Genomic DNA, 24196 nt, shown 5'->3' on the forward strand with positions numbered 1-24196 from the left:
CAGCCTCACCTCACCCAGCACTTTTCCCTGCAATCGCAGGAAGTGCTACACCTGGCCCTACATCTCCCCCCTCACCCCCATCCAGGCCCCAGGAAGACCTTCCACATTAAGCAGATGTTCACCTGCACATCTGCTAATGTGGTACACTGCATCAGCTGTTCCAGGCATGGCTTCATCTACATCGGGGAAACCAAGCGGAGGCTTTGGGACAGCTTCGCAGAATGCCTATGCTCAGTTCGCAACAAACAACTGCGCCTTCCAGTCGCGAACCATTTCAACTCTCCTTCCCACTCCTTGGATGCCATGTCCATCCTGGGCCTCCTGCAGCGCCACAGTGATGCCACCCAAAGGTTGCAGGAACAGCAACTCATATTCCGCTTGGGAACTCTGCATCCCAATGGTATCAATGTGGACTTCACAAGCTTCAAAATCTCCCCTCCTCCTACCGCATCCCAAAACCAGCCCAGCTTGTCCCCGCCTCCCTAACCTGTCCTTCCTCCCACCTATCCCCTCCTCCTACCCCAAGACCGACCTCCATCCCCTACCTACTAACCTCATCCTACCCCCTTGACCTGTCCGTCCTCCCTGGACTGACCTACCTCCTCCCTAACTCCCCACCTACACCCACCTCTATTTGTTCCACCCCCATTTCTTTGACCTGTCTGTCTCCTCTCCACCTATCCTCTCCTTTAGCCATCTTCTATCCGCATCCCACTCTCTCCCTATTTATTTCAGAACCCCTTTCCCCTCCCCCATTTCTGAAGAAGGGTCTTGGCCTGAAACTTCAGCTTTCCTGCTCCTCTGGTGCTGTTTGGCCTGCTGTGTTCATCCAGCTCTACACCTTGTTATCTTGATTCTTATCTTTGCTGTTTCTGCATTATAATGTTCAGTGAAATTAACAATGTTCTGAGTGCATTTAAAATTAATGCACTAGCTTCTGAACGCAGTTCCTTCCAATCTCACATTACTAAGGATGCATGTTAGCTGAAGTTTTCATGGTTCTACCATATTTACGTCACTAGTATAATCACGTTGATTATATTGTTCAGCTAAAACCTCATCCAAAGAAATTTTAAATCATTACAAGCATTCAGTCACAGTTACTAGCTTTGGACTTGGTTCTCTATTTCAGGATAGAATATGTCAGTAAAAATATATTACAGCAGAAAAAAACTCATCAAAATGTGACATCCTAGGAAAATAATTGGGTGATTGACCAGTATTTCTTCTGTATCTCTTTTGATTTGCCAAGTGATTCTAATCAGGAGATATTATTGCAGCTGAAAAATACAATTAAGAAACACACTTTTATAATACTTAACAATCAAATTAAGTTGTTAAATAGAAGAGAGGGGCCTGGCAGGTAATGTATTGCAGCTGTAATATTCAAGAGCTAGTGGACTCTGGTGCAATCTTCAGCAAGTATTAGCTGCTCAAGGAATTTCAGCTCAGAGTTGATGGGCTACAGACACTGTGAATCATCAGGGACGGGGTGGAATCACCAGGATTCTGTGTTTCAGGATGCAGGCACCCACCCTTAGATTAATTACAGGGACAAAAAGGTGTGGTCATGAGTGAGGAAAGTATGGGGGATCCAGGACTTAACTTTGAAAAAGCTTCAGCCAGTGCCTTTGTCCAATAGGTATAACATTCATCCCCCTTGGGTGGATTGCACACAGACAACAGGAATGATGAACAAACTGACCGCAGCTCGATGGTACAGAGCACCGTTTGAGTACAGGGAGAAAAGAAAAGTGTGGTAGTAATAGAAATAGTACAGTTAGGGGAATAGATACTGGCCTGTGCTGCAAACAAAGAAAGTGACAAAGACCGATACAATGTAATTTTCTGTTCATGGTTCATTGGAATTTGTGCTATTGTTATTTAGTGGTATTAAGCAATGATGCCCACTGCGACTACTGTGTTGGATATATGCTATGATACGAACCATTAGCAGCTTGTGCTTGGGGTAGTTTGCTGCCACTATCCCTCTTCCTTGGCTCAGTTTAAAGGACTATATGGTTTATAGTGGTCGAGAAAAGTTGCTGGTGAGACTTAATATGAAGAGGCTGTTGTCTTAAACGTGACTCCGCTCTTGCACTATCTTATGCTCAGCGGCAGCAACAAACTACTCACTGGTGCTTGGGCCTTCTGGCATTCACACTGTGGGTGCCACATTCAAATCCCAGCTGTGTGCTATGCCAAACACTGCCAGCTGCTCTGAAGTAGCCACCCGAGTCAGGAAAGCTCAGCAATGCCGCTGGACGGTTAATGATCTTCTGTGCTCCTCAAATAGAACTGCCACACTTTTCTCTCTGCTACCTCACTCACACTGTAACTTTGCTGCTGCATCCTAATGCTTCTCAACCACCCCAAATTCCCACTAACTCCCTTCCAATCTCCACCACCCCCCACCGACAATCTGCCAATCTTTCCTGCCTTCCGCCTTTCATGCTCACTCAGTCAGTACACCTTTCCACCTTTACTGACTGACAACAGATCAGCCTCCTGACTGATCGTATTTCCCTTTGACGGTTTGTAATCACCAGAAATGACAAGCTGCCTGGCTACTTCTGTGCTTAAAAAGCAAGGCAGAGATGCCATAAGCATCCAAATAAGTGCAAAGGGAGTGAGTGCTAAGGAAGCAAGCCAACAGCTATGAGGAGCAAAATAAAAACTGAAAGAATTGTGGATGCTGTAAACCAGAATCAAAAGCAGAAATTGCCGGAAAAGCTCAGCAATTCTGACAAAATCTGAGGAGAGAAACAAGAGTTAACATCTTGAGTTGAGTGATCTTTCCTCAGAACAGAAGCCATGAGATGGAGCCTGTTCGGATGCATCAGATGGATGTCTGTTCTGGCGTACAAAGTGGCCTCTCAGCAGTGTTGCGATGAAAAGTGTTAATGAGCTCCATGTCCAATAGTGAAGCACTAAACAGTTTTATAAGTGTCTCACTAATGTGCCATGATGATGTGATAAGGCTGGTGCATTGTTGATGCCAACCTCCACAGGTGAAGGGGGCAAGCAGCTGCTGACCATGAAGTGTGCTCTGAGTTGTTGGCAAATGCTGGCCAAGGTGAAGGGAAGTTGCAGCTACGAAGTGCCTGCTCAGAGTTTCATATTGAGAATTGGTACCATCTCCACTGCCTGGGAAAACAGCAAACTGCATTTAAATGAGACACAATTAGGTAATGATGAGATATTAATGTCTGAAAATAAGTCCCTTGATGCTCCCTAGGAAGATTCTCACCTCACCACTTGAATTTGGGGTGAAAAATTAATCTTTTTCTTCTGGACAATCAGAATCTCATTTTGCTATTTTTCTTATATTTTCCCAACAGTCCTGCCATTGCCTGTGTGTTTGGGGATGGGAAATTTATGCCCACTGTTCATGTGTGAGCTTGAATAATGAATACTGGTGAATGTTAAACCCTCACAGATGATCACCTCCTCAGCAGAAGAATTCCAGCAACAGACATTGGAAACTGGCAAAACAAAGCACTTGGTTGATATTTCGTGATAATGGGAACTGCAGATGCTGGAGAATCCAAAATAACAAAGTGTGGGGCTGGATGAACACAGCAGGCCAAGCAGCATCTCAGGAGCACAAAAGCTGACGTTTCGGGCCTAGGCCCTTCATCAGAGAAGGGGGATGGGGTGAGGGTTCTGGAATAAATAGGGAGAGAGGGGGAGGCGGACCGAAGATGGAGAGAAAAGAAGATAGGTGGAGAGGAGAGTATAGGTGGGAAGGTAGGGAGGGGATAGGTCAGCCCAGGGAAGACGGACAGGTCAAGGAGGTGGGATGAGGTTAGTAGGTAGGAGATAGAGGTGCAGCTTGGGTTGGGAGGAAGGGATGGGTGAGAGGAAGAACAGGTTAGGGAGGCAGAGACAGGTTGGACTGGTTTTGGGATGCAGTGGGTGGAGGGGAAGAGCTGGGCTGGTTTTGTGGTGCAGTGGGGGGAGGGGACGAACTGGGCTGGTTTTGGGATGCGATGGGGGAAGGGGAGATTTTGAAGCTGGTAAAGTCCACATTGATACCATTGGGCTGCAGTGTTCCCAAGTGGAATATGAGTTGCTGTACCAGCAAGCTTCGGGTGGCATCATTGTGGCACTGCAGGAGGCCCATGATGGACATGTCATCTAAAGAATGGGAGGGGGAGTAGAAATGGTTTGCTACTGGGAGGTGCAGTTGTTTATTGCGAACCGAGCGGAGGTGTTCTGCAAAGCAGTCCCCAAGCCTCCACTTGGTTTCCCCAATGTAGAGGAAGCCACACCGGTTACAGTGGTCCATCTCCGGCACATTCCTCACCTTCCTGGACCTCTCAGTCTCCATCTCAGGCAACCAGCTTGTAACTGATGTCCATTTCAAGCCCACCGACTCCCACAGCTACCCAGAATACACCTCCTCCCACCCACCCTCCTGCAAAAATTTCATCCCCTATTCCCAATTCCTCCGCCACCGCCGCATCTGCTCCCACGATGAGGCATTCCACTCCCACACATACCAGATGTCCAAGTTCTTCAAGGACCGCAACTTTCCCCCCACAGTGGTCGAGAACGCCCTTGACCGCGTCTCCCGCATTTCCCGCAACACATCCCTCACACCCCGCCCCCACCACAACCGCCCAAAGAGGATCGCCCTCGTTCTCACACACCACCCCACCAACCTCTGGATACACGCATCATCATCCGACACTTCCGCCATCTACAATCCGACCCCACCCCTGTCTGCTTTCCGGAGAGACCACTCTCTCCGTGACTCCCTTGTTTGCTCCACACTGCCCTCCAACCCCACCACACCCGGCACCTTCCCCTGCAACCGCAGGAAATGCTACACTTGCCCCCACACCTCCTCCCTCACCGCTATCCCAGGCCCCAAGATGACTTTCCACATTAAGCAGAGGTTCACCTGCACACCTGCCAATGTGTTATACTGTATCCACGGTACCTGGTGTGGCTTCCTCTACATTGGGGAAACCAAGCGGGGCTTGGGGACCGCTTTGCAGAAAACCTCCACTCGGTTCACAATAAACAACTGCACCTCCCAAAGTCGCAAACCATTTCCACTCCCCATCCCATTCTTTAGATGACGTGTTCATTATGGGCCTCCTGCAGTGCCACAATGATGCCACCCGAAGGTTGCAGGAACAGCAACTCATATTCCGCTTGGGAACCTTGCAGCCCAATGGTATCAATGTGGAATTCACCATCTTCAAAATCTCCCCTTCCCCCACCACATCCCAAAACCAGCCCAGTTCATCTCCTCCCCCCACTACACCACACAACCAGCCCAGCTCTTCCCCTCCACCCACTGCATCCCAAAACCAGTCCAACCTGTCTCGGCCTCCCTAACCTGTTCTTCCTCTCACCCATCCCTTCCTCCCACCCCAAGCCGCACCTCCATCTCCTACCGACTAACCTCACCCCACCTCCTTAACCTGTCCGTCTTCCCTGGACTGACCTGTCCCCTCCCTACCTCCCCACCTATACTCTCCTCTCCACCTATCTTTATTTCTCTCCGTCTTCGGTCCGCCTCCCCCTCTCTCCCTATTTATTCCAGAATCCTCTCCCCATCCCCCTTCTCTGATGAAGGGTTGAGGCCCGAAACGTCAGCTTTTGTGCTCCTGAGATGCTGCTTGGCCTGCTGTGTTCATCCAGCTTCACATTTCATTATCTTGGTTGATATTTCGCCTCTGTTACCAGGGATGCAAGGTCAATAATCCTAACCCTAACTTCACCACAGTAGATCACAGAAACCTAAGATTTTTATGAAATCTGTGGATTGGTGCTGAATACAACAATGCATTTGTCCTTTAACAATTCTCTATAGTTTTAAACATCTATGTTAATACACATGTATCCTTTGGTCTTAACAGCATTTAACCACAGTTCAACAGATGCATGTTTTGAAATACCTGGACTGGATTTGGAAGGTGACGTGACACGGTAAATAGATTATTGAACCTTGAAATAAGTTTACTATAGTCACTATCCTTAACTAACGTTCACACGTCAACATCCTGCAATGTTTTTACTCAAAACTCTTCATTACTATAGGTTTGCCCTCTACCTTATGGGTCTTGGGTTCGCTGTGCTGATTTTAGGCAGTTTACATATCACCATGTTTTTATTGGCTGCCATACGACAGACTGGAAGAATAAGACAAAAATGTTTCCATGCAATTCTTCATCAAGAAATGGCTTGGTTTGACTCAGTCCAAATAGGTGAACTAAACACAATGTTGACTGAGTGAGTAATTGAGCTTTAAAATCTAGCTGCTCTTTATGATAATCAAATATTGGGAAAAAAAACAGCTTATTTCATATATTTAATTGGCCCAACAGTATATTTAAGCAACTTTACTACTCTACTACACAGTTATGTAATGGTCATATTTCTTTCTATATCACTTTTGTCTATTTCCGTATTTTTAACAGTTACTTAGATTTTCCTGCGATTACTGTTTAAGTTACTTATGACAAAATGCATGTATGTTTCACTTCTTTCTCTGAAACTACCGTCACATATGAAGGTAACAAAGGTGGATCTTTAAGTCTGAGCTTGGGAGTTGTATACCTGATCTTTTGATGTTTGTTGATAAGGAAATAGGTAAATATGTTTGATGTCTGTATGGTAGTGGAATGTAGTAATTTACGATGACAGGTCACAAATAACTCAAAAAGACTGTCATACAACGTCCTGTCAGCTTCTTTTTAGTTGCTACTTTGGTGTTTCTTGGTAGCACTTAAACTATGAAAAACTATTTTACATAACCATCGAAAATTGTACTCAATATTAATTTAATGTGACACTGTTTGTTACATAATTATACTGATGACAGTAATTAACTCTGTATCTTTTACACTTACAGTGATATAAATACAATCAAAGAGGGTCTCGGAGACAAGTTCAGCATATTCACACAGCTAATTAGCACTTATGTGACAGGATTTATCATTGGATTTATCTATGGATGGAAGCTTACGCTAGTCATGTTGGCAGTATGTCCCCTCTTCATATTCGCAGCAGCAGCATGGACAACGGTACAAGCATAATATGTCTTTTCAATAAGTTTAATACCTGATCCCAATAAAATGGAACCAGTATGCTATTAAGGCTGTTATTGTATATTAGAAAAATTAATAAACAAACTAGTAATGTAATATGACAGTATGTAATATGCATAATGACAGTTATGGATGTGTGAAATGAATCTATTTCAATAACAGTGAGAAACAATAATGTCATTTGTTGCAAAAGACACTGGAAATAAAATATTGTGAATTAAGCATTTAACAATAGCTTACAAAGTTACACCAATTTCAATTTTGTAACAGATACTGCAGTAATTGTTTTGAAAAGGAATCGGTCAAACAACATATATGAAGCAAAAAAGACATTATGAAAATTGGTGTGGTAATTCCTTATCAAATCAAAAACTGAGACTTAAAGAGACAGTTTAATAAAGTCAGAAACAGAAAAGACAGGAGAAAGAATCAACAGATACACTAACTATTGAGAGACAGTTACTATGTCTAACATACTGAAAATTGCTAAATAGAAAATTTGTGACATAGAAGTTCATGGAGATAATTCTGACCTTGATCAATCTCAATTTTTATTTTCAGTGACTTTGATAGAAATGAAAATCATCAGGAATGAATATTGGCAGCTGATCCATATCACCCAAATTACATTCTCACCCAAAATCAAATTGAGGTGGCCCCACACCTGATCATCCAGGCATGTACAGAATAAATGTTCAAGTTGATTGTGGATGGCAGAGGGAGTAAATAAACAGAAAGTCCATAGAAAACTAAAAAGGAGGTAAAAATATTAGTTTCAGCAAATATGAAATTTAAAACACACAGTAAATTCAAATGAAACATGATAGATTACACAAATGTGATTAGAAAAGTACTTGAAGTTGATCCAATGAATTTTATCAGCAGTTTCAATTATACAAGCTGCTAAAATGCTTAATTTTCAATATTTACAGTTATTGTGGTTTTATGGAATGGAAAGTAGATAAGTATTGAGTATTTAACACATTTTATGTTCAACATTTGCCAACACTATTTCAGGTAAAATAGCATTTTTATTAAATTAAATTGCATGAAACTGAAATGCATTAGTACTACCTAATGCACATTGTAATTAGCTTGACCTGCCCAAGTTATGTCAAATGTAAAAAAAAAGTGGCATCAAATAATATCCAGATTCCTTTAGATAGTACAAATATACATGCTATTGAGAAGTTTCTGAAATGTAATCTTAAAATCGATCTTTGGTACAATGTATATTCTGTGAGATACAGAACATCTTAGATTTCATATAGCTCCTTTGCTGGACATAACAAGGAAAAAATAGCAGCACATATTCTCAGTGAAATGCCAAAGTTGAGGCGAGGCGGCTTTGCAGATTGGACACGAAATATTTCCAATTAGTTCAGAACAGAAACCAACAAAGTCAAACAGTCTAAAGCCATGTTGACAAAACAGTCGACTAAAATCAAAATCAGTGATAATGGGAACTGCAGATGCTGGAGAATCCAAGATAATGAAATGTGAGGCTGGATGAACACAGCAGGCCCAGCAGCATCTCAGGAGCACAAAAGCTGATGTTTCTGGCCTAGACCCTTCATCAGAGAGGGGGATGGGGTGAGGGTTCTGGAATAAATAGGGAGAGAGGGGGAGGCGGACCGAAGATGGAGAGAAAAGAAGATAGGTGGAGAGGAGAGTATAGGTGGGGAGGTAGGGAGGGGATAGGTCAGCCCAGGGAAGACGGACAGGTCAAGGAGGTGGGATGAGGTTAGTAGGTAGGAGATGGAGGTGCGGTTTGGGGTGGGAGGAAGGGATGGGTGAGAGGAAGAACAGGTTAGGGAGGCCGAGAAAGGTTGGACTGGTTTTGGGATGCAGTGGGTGAAGGGGAAGAGCTGGGCTGGTTTTGTGGTGCAGTGGGGGGAGGGGACGAACTGGGCTGGTTTTGGGATGCGATGGGGGAAGGGGAGATTTTGAAGCTGGTGAAGTCCACATTGATACCATTGGGCTGCAGGGTTCCCAAACGGAATATGAGTTGCTGTTCCTGCAATCTTCGCGTGGCATCATTGTGGCACTGCAGGAGGCCCATGATGGACATGTCATCTAAAGAATGGGATGGGGAGTGGAAATGGTTTGCGACTGGGAGGTGCAGTTGTTTATTGCGAACCGAGCGGAGGTGTTCTGCAAAGCGATCCCCAAGCCTCGGCTTGGTTTCCCCAATGTAGAGGAAGCCACACCGGGTACAGTGGATGCAGTATACCACATTGGCAGATGTGCAGGTGAACATCTACTTGTGGAAAGTCATCTTGGGGCCTGGGATAGGGGTGAGGGAGGAGGTGTGGGGGCAAGTGTAGCATTTCCTGCGGTTGCAGGGGAAGGTGCCGGGTGTGGTGGAGTGGGAGGGCAGTGTGGAGCGAACAAGGGAGTCACGGAGAGATTGGTCCCTCCGGAAAGCAGCCGGGGGTGGGGATGGAAAAATGTCTTGGGTGGTGGGGTCGGATTGTAGATGGCGGAAGTGTCGGAGGATGATGCATTGTATCCGGAGGTTGGTGGGGTGGTGTGTGAGAACGAGGGGGATCCTCTTTGAGCGGTTGTGGCGGGGGCGGGGTGTGAGGGATGTGTTGCGGGAGACGTGGTCAAGGGCGTTCTCGAACACTGTTGGGGGAAAGTTGCAGTCCTTGAAGAACTTGGACATCTAGGATGTGCGGGAGTGGAACGCCTCATCGTGGGAGCAGATGCGGCGGAGGCGGAGGAATTGGGAATAGGGGATGGAATTTTTGCAGGCGGGTGGGTGGGAGGAGGAGTATTCTAGGTAGCTGTGGGAGTCGGTGGGCTTGAAATGGACATCAGTTACAAGCTTCTTGCCTGAGATGGATACTGAGAGGTCCAGGAAGGTGAGGGACGTGCTGGAGATGGCCCAGGTGAACTGAAGGTTGGGGTGGAAGGTGTTGGTGAAGTGGATGAACTGTTTGAGCTCCTCTGGGGAGCAAGAGGGGGCGCCGATACAGTCATCAATGTAACGGAGGAAGAGGTGGGGTTTGGGGCCTGTGTAGGTGCGGAAGAGGGACTGTTCCACGTAACCTACAAAGAGGCAGGCGTAGCTGGGGCCCATGCGGGTCCCATGGCCACCCCCTTAGTCTGTAGGAAGTGGAAGGAATCGAAAGAGAAGTTGTTGAGGGTAAGGACGAGTTCGGCTAGGCGGATGAGGGTGTCAGTGGAGGGGGACTGGTCGGGCCTGCGGGACAGGAAGAAGCGGAGATCCTTGAGGCCCTCTGCATGTGGAATACAGATGTATATGGACTGGACGTCCATGGTGAAAATGAGGTGTTGGGGGCCAGGGAATTGGAAGTCCTGGAGGAGGTGGAGGGCGTGGGTGGGGTCACGGACATAGGTAGGGAGTTCCTGGACCAAAGGGGAGAAAATGGAGTCCAGATAGGTGGAGAAGAGTTCAGTGGGGCAGGAGGAGGCTGAGACGATGGGTCGACCAGGGCAGGCAGGTTTGTGGATTTTGAGAAGGAGATAGAAACAGGCCATGCAGGGTTGGGAAACAATGAGGTTGGAGGCTGTGGGTGGGAGGTCCCCTGAGGTGATGAGGTCATGAATGGTGTTGGAGATGATGGTTTGGTGCTCGGGTGTGGGGTCATGATCGAGGGGGCGGTAGGAGGTGGTGATGGGGAGTTGGTGTTTGGCCTCGGCGATGTAGAGGTCGTGCGCCATACTACCACTGCGCCACCCTTGTCTGCGGGTTTGATGGTGAGGTTGGGGTTGGAGCGGAGGGCTGCCCGTTCTGCGGGGGAGAGGTTGGAGTGGGTGAGAGGGTTGGAGAGGTTGAGGCGGTTAATGTCTCGATGGCAGTTAGAGATGAAGAGGTCGAGGGAGGGTAGGAGGCCTAGGGGTGGTGTCCAGGAGGAGGACTTGTGTTGGAAGTGGGTGAAGGGGTCAGTGGAGGGAGGGTTAGGCTCCCGGTGGAAGAAGTAGGCGTGGAGGTGAAGGCGGTGGAAAAACTGTTCTATGTCCAATCGTGACTGGTATTTGTTGATGTGTGCTTGTAGGGGGACAAAGGTGAGCCCCTTACTAAGGACTGACCGTTCGTCCTCAGTCAGTCCCCAACACAAGTCCTCCTCCTGGACACCACCCCCAAGCCTCCTACCTTCCCTCGGACTCTTCATCTCTAACTGCCGACCCCACCACCCAAGACATTTTTCCATCCCCACCCCTGTCTGCTTTTCGGAGAGACCACTCTCTCCGTGACTCCCTTGTTCGCTCCACACTGCCCTCCAATTCCACCACAGCCGGCACCTTCCCCTGCAACCGTAGGAAATGCTACACTTGTCCCCACACCTCCTCCCTCACCCCTATCCCAGGCCCCAAGATGACTTTCCACATTAAGCAGAGGTTCACCTGCACATCTGCCAATGTGGTATACTGCATCCACTGTACCCGGCGTGGCTTCCTCTACATTGGGGAAACCAAGCGGAGGTTTGGGGACCGCTTTGCAGAACACCTCCGCTCAGTTCGCAACAAACAACTGCACCTCCCAGTCGCAAACCATTTCCACTCCCCCTCCCATTCTCTAGATGACATGTCCATCATGGGCCTCCTGCACTGCCACAATGATGCCACCCGAAGGTTGCAGGAACAGCAACTCATATTCTGCCTGGGAACCCTGCAGCCCAATGGTATCAATGTGGACTTCACCAGCTTCAAAATCTCCCCTTCCCCCACCGTATCCCAAAACCAGACCAGTTCGTCCCCTCCCCCCACTGCACCACACAACCAGCCCAGCTCTTCCCCCCAACCCACTGCATCCCAAAACCAGTCCAACCTGTCTCAGCCCCCCTAACCTGTTCTTCCTTTCACCCATCCCTTCCTCCCACCCCAAGCCGCACCTCCATCCCCTACCTACTAACCTCATCCCCCCTCCTTGACCTGTCCGTCTTCCCTGGTCTGACCTATCCCCTCCCTACCTCCCCACCTATACTCTCCTCTCTACCTATCGTTTTTTCTCTCCATCTTCGGTTCGCCTCCCCCTCTCTCCCTATTTATTCCAGAACCCTCACCCCAACACCCTCTCTGATGAAGGGTCTAGGTCCGAAACGACAGCTTTTGTGCTCCTGAGATGCTGCTGGGCCTGCTGTGTTCATCCAGCCTCACATTTCATTATCTTGACTAAAATCAAAATGTAGTGATCAAATATTATATTAATTTGATTGGGCTATACCTTGAATATTGGTGCCAATGTTTTCTCAGGGCCACGAAGAGACTAAACTGAGAAGGTAAGGGATGAGTTGGGAGTTAGGGCAGGCGCCCAGGTGGATTTCTGGATTATGGATCCAAAAAGAAGTGTTTCCCAAAGTCCTGCTGTAATAGCAGCAGGACCTCTTTGACATTTTTTAAAATCAGGTTTCTTCTATGATAGCTAGTTTGAGTGACAAACTGACTTCCCATCAGGGGAGAAAGCATGAAGGAGGAGACTGTAACTGTGGAGCTGAGAGAAGTGAAAGTGAGGTGGAAAATTATACATGTGGTAGTGAGGAGATCACAGATGGGAGATCAAAGCTGGAGAGACTGAAGTTGTGCTTTTTAAATGTAGACTGAGGTGGAGAGCAGAAATCACAAAGCTCATCATGGGTCTCAAAGTTGATTTAATTTGTTTTGGGCTGGAGACAACATTCCTGCACATTGTGGCCGACAGGAAATGCTGTAAAGACACTTACCTAGCTCTTTTTGACTCATTTTAAAAGTCAACTTGCCCAACTCCAAGAAACTAACTGTGAAATCAGCTGAAATTGAAGTCACCCACTCCCCTTAAATAATTTCAATAACTGAACTCTTCCACTCTGCCTAAGATCACCTTGGAAGGAGAAGATGTCACAAAGTTTTGGAAAACATGTGGAGCTAGCTGTCTCACATTGCTACAATGCAATAAACCACTGCGTAGTTCTCTCCACTAATGGGATGCCACTGTCAAACCAAACATTTGTGTGGCTACAGTAAATAATAATGTGATAAATGTTTCAGTGCAGATGGGAATGATGGGAATGTAGGCCGTATGTTCCAACAACTGGCAGTCTTTATCAAACAACGTGTTCAATTGGCCATCTGCAGCTGGCAGCATGCCACTCATGCTTAACCAGCCCATGCTTACAATCCCCAGAAAAGTGTACCTACTTTTAGACGTGATTCTATTGTTGGAAGTAATGTATTGAAAAATCCAAACCATGGTAAGAGTTACACAGGAAATCATTTTAAAATCATCAGTTGGGTTCACAGTGTGGTACATTAATAAATGCTAGAACCCGTGTCACAAGCAGCATGACAAAACCCTGAACAATCAGAATCGACCTGCCTGCTCTGAGAATTAAGATAGACAGTTAACTGTTCTTACAGCACCACAAGGCCACTGATGACTTAACCAATCAATACATTCTTCTTATGCGATATAAAATGGTGCATTTTTTCTCAAGTCTGTTCCTTGCATCCTAGTTTTGTTGACTGCAAGATGAAAAACTTTGATCTATTGTCTCCTTTTAGCAAAGTTTAAGTTTTGCCCTACCAAGCGCTGACAATATTTTTGTCTCCCAAATTTAAATAACTGCAGTGTTGTCCATTTTGTATATTACTTATCACCATCTCTTACACTGAAACAGATCTTGACAACACGGAACAATAAGGAACTGAATGCTTATGCAAAAGCAGGGGCAGCAGCTGAAGAAGTTCTCATGGGAATAAGAACAGTCTTTGCATTCAATGGCCAACAAAAAGCATTATCAAAGTAAGTTTCATTCTGAGTTGACCTATGGCAACTCTGACATTGTGCAATGCAAATAAATGAAAACTCTACACGTGTCCTGAAAATAGAATCATTGTTTACCAATTTTTACAGATATATTACATTACAGTTTGAACTTGATATCACATAAGGTACTGTATAGAATTGCCTCTTTCAGTGAGCCATATTTATAAGTACATTTACATTTCATGTTAAACATTGTACTGCCAACAGCGCAAGAAACCTTACATATTTTACAATCACTGTGTACATGATTTATGTCAGAAAGACGTACAATTGCATTTTATTCTTTAGTGAATAATAATATAATTTTACTGACATGGATTGTAAAACAGTTTACAGTTCTTGTGGTCATTCATTATTTCTAATCATTTCAGATATGAAGCCAACTTAAACCATGCTAAAGATGCTGGAATCAAGAAAACTGTCACCACAAGTGTTCTTATCGGACTTCAGCACTTTTTATTTTATGGTGCCTATGGTCTTGCATTTTGGTATGGGTCCACACTAGTTATTGACGAACCTGAAAATTATTCACTTGGGCGGGTTTTGATTGTGAGTATGGTATTTTGTTAGTTGAATTACACATCATTTTGCAGAATCATTTTGTCATTTGTCATTGGGCGATGACCTAGTGGTATTGTCGCAAGACTGTTAATACAGACATCCAGAAAACAGATGACCTACATGTGACTCCAGACCCACAGCAATGTGGTTGACTCTGAACTGTCCTCTGGGCAATAAATGCTGTGTAACCAGTGACCCCCGACCCCCCTCATCCTGTGAACAGAAAAAGAAAAAATATTAGGATCGGAGCCATTTTTGTTTGCTGTGCACTGCTATCTTTTTGAATAGCACCAGTCATGAAGACTGCTGTGTGACCCTACATGAATGCTTCTTAAAGGGAACATTGCATGTAGGTGGCCTAATTGTTCCCTGTGCAGAATGGCCCTAACTGTTGAGCACCCACACACCTTCAAAGGAACACAAGTCTTCTACTTGGACACTTCATATTTTGTGGTTTTCTGCTCATTTATTTCAGCCAATAAGAGAATTAGAAAAAGGAAACTTCAGTCCCCCAAATTTGTATAGAAGATGGCAGAAATAAAGAAAAGAGAAGTTACTTTATCTAGCTTTACCAGGATCTGCTATAACAAGGTATAGAGCTGGATGAACACAGCAGGCCAAGAAGATGAGAGAAGCAGGAAAGCTGACATTTCGGGCCTAGACCTTTTCTAAAGAAGGGTCTAGACCCGAAACATCAGCTTTCCTGCTCCTTTGATGCTGCTTGGCCTGCTGTGTTCATCCAGCTCTACATCTTGTTATATCAGATTTTCCAGCATTGGCAGTTCCTACTATCTCTCTTCCCAGGATTTGTTGTTCTTTTATGGTGGTTGTTCATCCTTATCAATTCTTCTATAAGTATATAAATCTGGGGCACATGCTCCAGATGTTTGTAATAACATGATCAGAAAATACCTAAGTCCAGATGGTGGGCTGGGATTTCATAGTCGATGCTAGCTGGACTATAACATTAGCTGTACCAAGCTATTTCAGTTAGCAGGAAGAAATTTTATTTCACTGACCTGATCTCACCTGACCAGCTGACAACAAAAACCTGATTACAAAAGAAGTGGGCGTTAATGTCCCACTTCCGAGTTTTCTGACCAGTCATTGAGTGCAGAGATTGTAACAACTCGCATTTGCCAATGGAAGAATTTCTATTTAAAGGGGCTCCAGCAAGGCTCATGGTCTGAATGGGTTCCTGAAGCTTGAGCATGCACAAGAATCAGAACACCACATGGGACAGCTACCTGCTGGCTCTCTTTTTCCAGGAAGCCCTGGGTCAGCTGGCAGAACCCACAGAGAGATATTGTTTTTCCAGAAGACAAGAGGATGAGGTCAGTTTCTAAGATCAAACAAGCTCACAGCAGGAAGCAGCAGATGTAATGACCAGCAGGAATTTGGTCCCTCACATGGGGCCAGAGTGCTGTAAGTGGTTCATTGACGTCATGAGGGCCAGAAAGGTGAATGACATTCAGTTTACATAATAATAAAACAAGCAGCCTTCTTCTAGCTCTGCTGAAGCTCCATGGAGCATATGTAATAGGAAAAGGATTGTTTATTTTGTTGAGCCAAGAGTTGTGTACACATTGAATGTTGGAGTTGGGGTGTAATCTTACAGTTGTATTGGTGAGACTACTTTTGGAGCATTGCATATAGTTCTGGTTGACTGTTATAGGAAGGGTATCCTCCTTTCCCTTCTCCTGTGAGGAGTAACACTGAGCTATCACCTCCATTCCCTCCCATCTGCAAACCTCTCTGCAGTATGGCCTGGAAAGGGCTATCAGACCCAGGTGGCAACACTGACATATGAAGAGAAATTGAATCAGTTAGAATTATTTTTACTGATGTTTAGAAGAATAAAGAAGGGCTGGAGGGGAATCTCAGTGAAAACTTTAAAATTCTAACGGAACTAGACAGGCTAAACATGGGATGGGTGTTCCCTGATGACGGGGAGTTTAGAACCAGGGGTTACAATCACAGGACAAATTTCTTGCAGAGAATGGTAAGCCTGTAGAATTCACTACTACAATTGAGGCTAAAATATTGAATATGTTTGTGAAGGAGTTAATTATAGTTCTAAGTGCTAAAGATAATAGGGTATGGGGAGAAACCAGGAGTAGTGTACTGAGGTGACCGATCAGCCATGGTGAATGCTAGAGCCAGCCTAAAGGGCCGAATGGACTATAGATGCTTCTGTTTTCTAAGCTTCTTGTGCAAGGAACTGCATCTACAACCTTTCTGCACAACCTTGCTGATGGAAGCACTTCTCAGTGATTATATTTTACCACACAGCTTAACTGAATTTTGAGAATCCTAATAATCTGCTCAATGTGTGACATGGTGTTGATTGTGGAAAATCTCAGCAGGCCTGGCAGCATCTGTGAAGAAAACAAAATCAGAGTTAACATTTCAGGTCTGGTGACTCTTCCTCAGAACTGAGGAAACTGACCTGAAATGTTAACTCTGATTTCTTTCTTCACAGATGCTGCCAGACCTGCTGAGCTTTTCCAGCAAGTTTCCTTTTGTTCCTGATTTACAGCAGCCACAGTTCTTTTCGTTTTGACTGGGTGTTGATGTTGCTCTGGTTGTTACTTTCCTCAGCAGGGTTTTGTTGCTGCCATCAGCCATGTTCATAGTGGGTAAGTCTCAGCTCCAAGAATCCACCCAATGGTTCTACTTGAAGCAACTAACCTCTTTGGGAGAACAATGAAATCAAGCCAGTTTCCAGGATCTCTTGCATGGATCTACATGCCAAATTTTGCTGATCCTGGAGCGCAATCCCCTCTGACAATGTTTGCTGGTTGATTTAAGAACATCCTATGGAGCAGCTTGTTAATGTAGCTAAGAGAACCCAACTGCAGCATATGTGAAAGACCTATAATCATCTAAAGGAGGTCTTCTCAGTGGGAGAAGTGAGCACACACAATGGCCCTCTCCACAGCTCTGAAATTCTCTGTTCTCGGCTCCTTCTAGGGTTCTCCTAACAAGAGGTGAACGATCTCTCAATCTGCTGCAGATAATGTGTATCTCCCAAATGACCAATGCAATTTGCTGGAACTGTCACTTGTATTCATCGTACTTCTGATGAGAATTGACACCACTAGTAGATTAAAGGTCTTTCACATTTGAAACAAATGGATTAACTCAACCACGTTAACACGCTACACACAAGGCATTCTCAATCAAGGGGGAGGCCTTCTCAAAATTTGCAGATGTCAGCATCAGCAACAAGTTGTGTTTGAGTTAAGTCTCCTGAGGCATTGATTCTTTACCTGCATAGCCTGTATCGGAGGTCTCTCCTTCTTTTAATTGTGGCTCTGTGTAAGCTCATAGATTTGGATCTGTGGACTCACCAGTGGCTGGGGAGAATCCAGCATCTGGCATTGATCTTCCTGCTCCTGGTGTTTAAATACAGTTGGTGCTATTCCTATTGTTACTCATCAGAGGTCCAAGCTTGAGCTGCCCGCATATCATGGTGAAGTGGGCTGACAGCAGTACCAGACAGATCAAGGTGAACAAAATGCAAATCAGTAGAAATGGCTTCAGAAATATTGGAAATGCTTAACAAAGAAGTGAAACCACACTCAGAAGAAGACTTGTCCAGATAAGACTTGGTCACAGGGTGCAGGACCGATCTTGAAAGATTTTCAAGCCTGTCAGTTTAATTTGATCAACGAGGCACTTTGGGTAATCCAAGATGGAGGATGGGAAAAATGTGTGGCTGTAAAACGTGCTCCTTTTATGAGGTATTTTAAGTGTTGGAGCTGATTTTTTGAACTCTAGGAGCAGGAATTACTATTTAATAAGCTGTTGCATTGTTTTAGAACTTTGGGGGAGAAAGAAATCAAAACAATGGCACACTAAGAGGGAGGAAGACAGACAAAAGGTAGTGACTACATGGGAAGTGATTCAAACAGAGAAATACATCAAAATGCTGCGTGACACAGCAGTGAATCTGCACAGCTACTGCCTCTGCTGTTTGGGAAAAGGAAAGGACCAGATTCAGAGGAGACAATATAGGAAGTTAGGCTGGAATTATAAAATTGGTCCTTGAGCGTAGTTATATTTGGATTATTCCCAGTGCCATGGGCTGGTGAGGATAGGAAATGGGGGATAGAGCATATGAATGCATGGCTGAGGAGCTGATGCAGGGCAGAAAGATTCACATTTTTGGGTCATTGGGATGTCTTCTGGGGTAGCAGTGACCTGTAGAAGAAGGACTGATTGCACCTGAATTGGAAGGGGACTCATATATTGACGGGGAGATTTGCTAGAGCTGCTCAGTAGGATTTAAACTAGTCAAGTGGGGGTTGGGAGGATCCAGAGAGATAGTGAGGTAAAATATCAGTCTGAGACTCATACAATTAGGAAAAGGGGTAAGTCAAATAGACAGGGCAGGCAGGAAAAAAAGTACAGAACAAAACAGAACTGATAAATTAAACTGCATTTACGTCAATGCAAAAGGCCTAACAGGTAAGGCAGATGAACTCAGGATATGGTTGGGAACATGGGACTGGGATATCATAGCAATTACAGAGACATGGCTCGGGGTGGTCAGGACTGGCAGCCTAATGCTACAGAGTATATATGCTATAGGAAACATTGGAAGGCGAGCAAGAAAGGAGTGGGAGTGGTGTTTTTGATTCAGGATAACATTAAGGCTGTATTTAGGGAAGATATTCCTGAGAGTATGTCCAGCGAGGTTATTTGGGTGAGACTGAGAATAAAAGGAAGGGGTGATCACCTTATTGGGATTGTACCATAGACACCCCCCGATTAGTCAGCAGGAAATTGAGAACAAATCTGTAAAGAGATCTCGATTACCTGTAAGAATAATAAGGGGTGGTTATGATCAGGGCCTTTAATTTTCCAAACATAAACTGGGACTGCCGTAGTTTTAAGAGCTTGGATGGGGAGGAATTTAAGTGTGTACTGTACAAGAAAATTTCCTGATGTACCTACGAGATAAGTTGCAAAACCTGACCCAGTCGTGGGAAATAAGGCAGGGCAGGTGACAGAACTTTCAATGAGACAGCATTTTGGAGCCAGTGACCATAGTTCTATTTGTTTCTAAATTGTTATGGGAAAGGATAGACAGGATCTAAAAGTGACAGTTCTAATTTGGAGGAAGGCTAATTTTGACAGGGGCAAGAACTCTCAAAAGTTGTTTGGGAGCAGATGTTTGCAAATAAAGGGATGGCTGGAAAATGGGAAGCATTCAAAAGTGAGATAATGAGAGTCTAATGACAGTATGCTCCTGTTAAGATGATGGGCAAGGCTGATTGGTGTCGTGAATGCTGGATGACTAGGGAAATTGAAGTTCTGGTCAGGAATGAGAAGGAAGCATTTATCAGGTATCGACAGCAGGGATCAAATGAGTCCCTGCAAGGGTATAAAAGCAGTAGGTACATGCTTAAGAGGGAAATCAGGAAGGCAAAAAGGGGACAGGAGATAGCTTTGACAAATAGAGTTAATTATTAGGTGGAATCCTCCTTTCCACTGTTTTGAAAATGAACATGTACCAGATTAGACAATCTCTGGTAATACAATGTTACAAAACCAGAGCCAAAAGTCAATAGAACGGGCTTTTTATGCTAAGTCTGAGGTTTAGTCTGAAAGTCAGTGTTGTGTGTAGGCCACGAATGAGACGCTACTAGAAATGGCACTGGTTTTACAGTAGATCTGTAGCTTGTGTTGTAGGTGATGAGGTTGGTTGGCTCGCCGAGCTGGTTTGTTGTTCCGCAGACGTTTTGTTACCGTGCTTGGTAACATCATGAAGCAGGCTATTAGTAAACACATTGAACACCACCCCATATACACTCCACTATGAAAGAAAACCGGCAGTGAGGTAACTCACCTCAACGGATCTCAGAGTTTAAAAACCAGGCAGGAAAACATACCGACACCTCATCAGAGACTGCACTGAGGATGTTAACCAGCATAGTAACAAAACATCTGTGAAACTACAAACCAGCTTGGTGGCCCAACCAACCTCAAAGCACCTGTCCTATGTAACAAGAGACAAATATTTTCCATAATAGCATAGGTACAAGTTAAGAAGATGAAGGATGCTTATAAAAGATTAAGGAAACACTGATCAGAAAAGGCTGTAGAGGGATACAAGTTATCCAGGAAGGAGCTGAAGAAAGGGTTCAGGAGAGCTATAAGAGGGCATGAGAAAACCTTAGCAGATAGGATCAAGGAAAACTCCAAGGCTTTTTACACATCCGTGAGGAATAAGAGAATGACCAGAGAAAGGGTAGGGCCAATCAAGAACTGTAAAAGGGAATTTGCTACCGAGCCTAAAGAGATTAGAGAGGTCCTTAATGAATACTTTTCTTCGGTTTTCACAACTGAGAGGGACCTAGTTGTAGAGGAGGACGGTGTGAAACAGGCTGGTAGGTTAGAGGAGGTGGATGTTAGTAAGGAAGATGTAGTGGGAATTTTGAGGAGTTTGAAGATGGATAAGTCCCCTTGGCTGGATGCGATTTATCCAAGGATTCTATGAGAAAAAAGGGAAGAGACTGCAGGGCCTTTGGCAACGATTGTTTCATCCTCACTGTCCACGGGAATAATATCGGAAGATTGGAGTGTGGCAAATGTCATTCGCTTGTTCAATAAAGGGAATAGGGATAATCCCAGAAATTATAGGCCAGTTAATCTTACCTCAGTGGTGGGCAACTTATTGGAAAGGACTCTGAGAGATAGGATTTCTGATCACTTAGATAGGCACAGTTTGATTTGTGATAGCCAGCACGGATTTGTGAGGGGCAGATCATGCCTCACAAACCTTACTGAATTCTTTGAAGGGGTGACCAAAGATGTGGGTGAAAGTAGAGCACTGGATGTGGTATACATGGATTTAAGTAAGGCATTTGATAAGGTTCCCCATGGTAGGCTCTTGCAGAAAATAAGGGGGCATGGGATAAGGAGAAATGTGGCAGTTTGGATTCAGAATTGGCTGATCCTTAGAAGACAAAAGATGGTATTGGATGGAAGATATTCAACATGGTGCTCAGCAATGAGTGGTGTACCACAAGGATCTGTTCTGGGTTCTCTTCTATTTGTGATGTTGTAAATGATTTGGATGTAGGAGTGGAAGGGTGGATTAGTAAGTTTGCAGATGTTACAAAGGTGGATCACATTGTGGACAGTGCAGAGGGCTGTTCTAGGTTACAAAGAGACTCTGATAGGATGCAGAGTTGGGCTGAGAAGTGGCAGATGGAGTTTAACCCTGAAAAGTGTGAGGTGATTCATTTTGGAAGGGCAAACTTGAAAGCAGAATACAGGGTTAATGGAAAGATTCATGGCAGTGTAGAGGAGCAGAGGGATCTTGAAGTTCATGTCCACAGTTCCCTGCAAGCTGCCACCCAGGTGTATAGAGTTGTTAAGAAGGTGTATGGTGTGTTATCATTCATTAATAGAGGGATTGAGTTCAAAAGTCATGAAGTTATGTTCTAACTATACAAAAGCCTGGTTTGGCCACATCTGGAGTATTGTGTCCAGTTCTATCGCCTTGTTACAGGAAAGACGTAAAACTGTTGGAAAAGGTGCAGAGGCGGATTTACCAGGATGTTGTCTGGAAGGGAGGGAAGGCCTTCTGAGGAAAGGTTGAGAGAGCTAGGGCTTTTCTCTTTAGAACAACAAATGATGAGAGGTGACTTGATAGACGTGTACAAAATGACCAGAGGTATAGATAGAGTGGACAGCCAGAGACTTTTCCCTTGGGTGGAGGTAGCTTTTACGAAGGAGCATAGTTTTAAAGTGAGTGGAGGTAGATATAGGGGAGACGTCAGAGACAGGTTCTTTACTCAGAGAGTGGTCGGGACGTGGAATGCATTGCCAGAGATGGTAGTGGAGTCGGCCTCATTAGGGATGTTTAAGTGGCTATTAGGTAGGTATATGGATGATAGTATAATGTAGGGGTGGAGGTTAGATAGACCGTAGGATTAGGGTAAAAGTTCGGCACAACATCGTGGACCGAAGGCCTGTACTGTGCTGTTCTGCTCTATGTTCTATGTTCTACAAGGTACATTGATTAGTTAGTCTAACTTAAGCCTGTAAGGATTCAGTGATGACATTTGTCTCTATCAGTACCTCATGCTGAGCTGCCCGATTCTTCACATAAAGGTTGGATGATATTTTCAGATAGGCTGGAGCACAACCCAATTTCAGTATTAACCTTTTCATAACAATTATTTTGTTGAATACTTCCTACTCCTGAGCCTGCACCCACCCTTGTCAGTTAAATCCTTCTCAGTATGGCTTTGGGACACTCTACCCTTGTGCTGTCTGTGTACCTATGTGTGTGCGTGCACTCTAGTGCACGTATGTCTGCTGTCACAACTCTCAAACCTCAACACTTGCCCTATCATACACTGCAGCAGCGGCAGAGGTCATCGCACACAGATTCAGTTGAATGTAACAATGTATATTGTAACCGTTAACCGTTCACTCAACATCCCTAACCTTGCCAACAACAGTTTCCCACACATCTGCTCCATACAGAGCAACCTGATCAAACATACCGGCAAGCAACTCTTGGACAAAGTAGGAAACATGGGCAGTTACCAACAAGTTCCTTGCGACAATGCCCATTTGTTGAATGGCAAGCTTTCAGCCATCATGGCAAGAGTGCTCCAAGCTGAACAAATGCAGGACATACCAGGACTCCGTGCAGCCAAGTCCAACTGTAGTAAAACCCCTTAACGACACAAACTATGCTGCATATTACCTCGAGTGTCCCTTCAAAGTGGTGGACTCACCACCTTAAACTCAGCAAGTGAGGAAACCATTGCTTGGCTCTGGGGATTTGCATTGGTTGACAAATAATTATAGTGGGTGATAATCAGGATCCTGTTTTCATTAACACATAGTCATAAAATGTGGTCTGTTATTCCATATAAGTTTTCACTTTTTATGTGGGATGTCAGAAATGCAATTCAGTGTTCTGTTAAAGTCAACATGAAATCCGCAACTAAGCCTTCCATCATCATTTTGCAGGTGTTTTTTTCCATGGCCATAGGAGCATTCTCACTTGGCCAAGGAGCACCGAACCTAGAAGGTATTTCAAAGGCTCGAGGTGCTGCTTACAACGTGTATAGTCTTATTACAAAGGTAAGTACTGCTTTGTGTATCTGTTCTGCTGTTAGTGCCCAGGAATTACTTGACTTGTTTAAAATTGATTCTTCCAGGAGTGATGTAGTGATTAAGCCAGCAGCACAGAAGGTCAATGGTCCATTCGCAAGGCTCTCATGCAGTGCTAATTTTTGCCAGGTTACCAGTTGGGCTAGAGGTTACAGCAGTGACCCAATCTCTTGCTCCTGTTCAAGTACCAATGTTTCCTCCTGGAAGGTGTTCATGTTTGAACATTTGGTTGATTTTTCAATAAGCATTGACCACCCAGGTACTCAAAAACAGAACGGTCAGATAACTGAAAGTTTCTTGTGTACTGTTCAAAAAGTACAAATCAAGAACTGAGAAGAGGGGTAAACTAAAAGAAAACTGCAAAATGCTGGAAAGAGAATACAAACTAGGAGATTTATGGAGTTACTTGGTCACCTGTCACAAAAGAGATTAGATGCTTTATCAAAAAATCACAATGCAAATGTCTTTATTTTCAATTCTTTTATTTGCAGCATCGGCCCATAGACAGTAGCTCCAAAGATGGTCATAAGCCAGATAGTACCAAAGGAGATATTGAATTCAAGAATATTCACTTCGCCTATCCAACTAGACCAGGTACAAAGGTATGTATTTTTCAATTAGTCCCCTGTTGCTTTGGAAAATATTTAAA

The 24196-nt window shown here is 44.6% G+C and overlaps 1 protein-coding gene across 2 annotated transcripts in view; it reads left to right on the forward strand.

The window, feature by feature from the left end:
• Window positions 1–24196, forward strand: part of abcb5 (ATP-binding cassette, sub-family B (MDR/TAP), member 5) — a 100060-nt gene that overhangs the window by 12649 nt on the left and 63215 nt on the right. Inside the window, exons 6-12 of one of the 2 annotated variants that reach the window (XM_059654618.1) lie at window positions 5877–5946; window positions 6058–6249; window positions 6872–7043; window positions 13691–13815; window positions 14211–14388; window positions 23404–23517; window positions 24039–24149. In XM_059654618.1, the coding sequence (XP_059510601.1) occupies window positions 5877–5946; window positions 6058–6249; window positions 6872–7043; window positions 13691–13815; window positions 14211–14388; window positions 23404–23517; window positions 24039–24149 (962 nt within the window). Of the gene's footprint in view, window positions 1–5876; window positions 5947–6057; window positions 6250–6871; window positions 7044–7783; window positions 7828–13690; window positions 13816–14210; window positions 14389–23403; window positions 23518–24038; window positions 24150–24196 lie in introns of those variants that run through there. The other variant, XM_059654617.1, reaches the window with a different exon arrangement.

Source organism: Stegostoma tigrinum, chromosome 2 (assembly GCF_030684315.1).
Source record: "Stegostoma tigrinum isolate sSteTig4 chromosome 2, sSteTig4.hap1, whole genome shotgun sequence".
NCBI classification, from domain to species: Eukaryota; Metazoa; Chordata; class Chondrichthyes; order Orectolobiformes; family Stegostomatidae; genus Stegostoma; species Stegostoma tigrinum.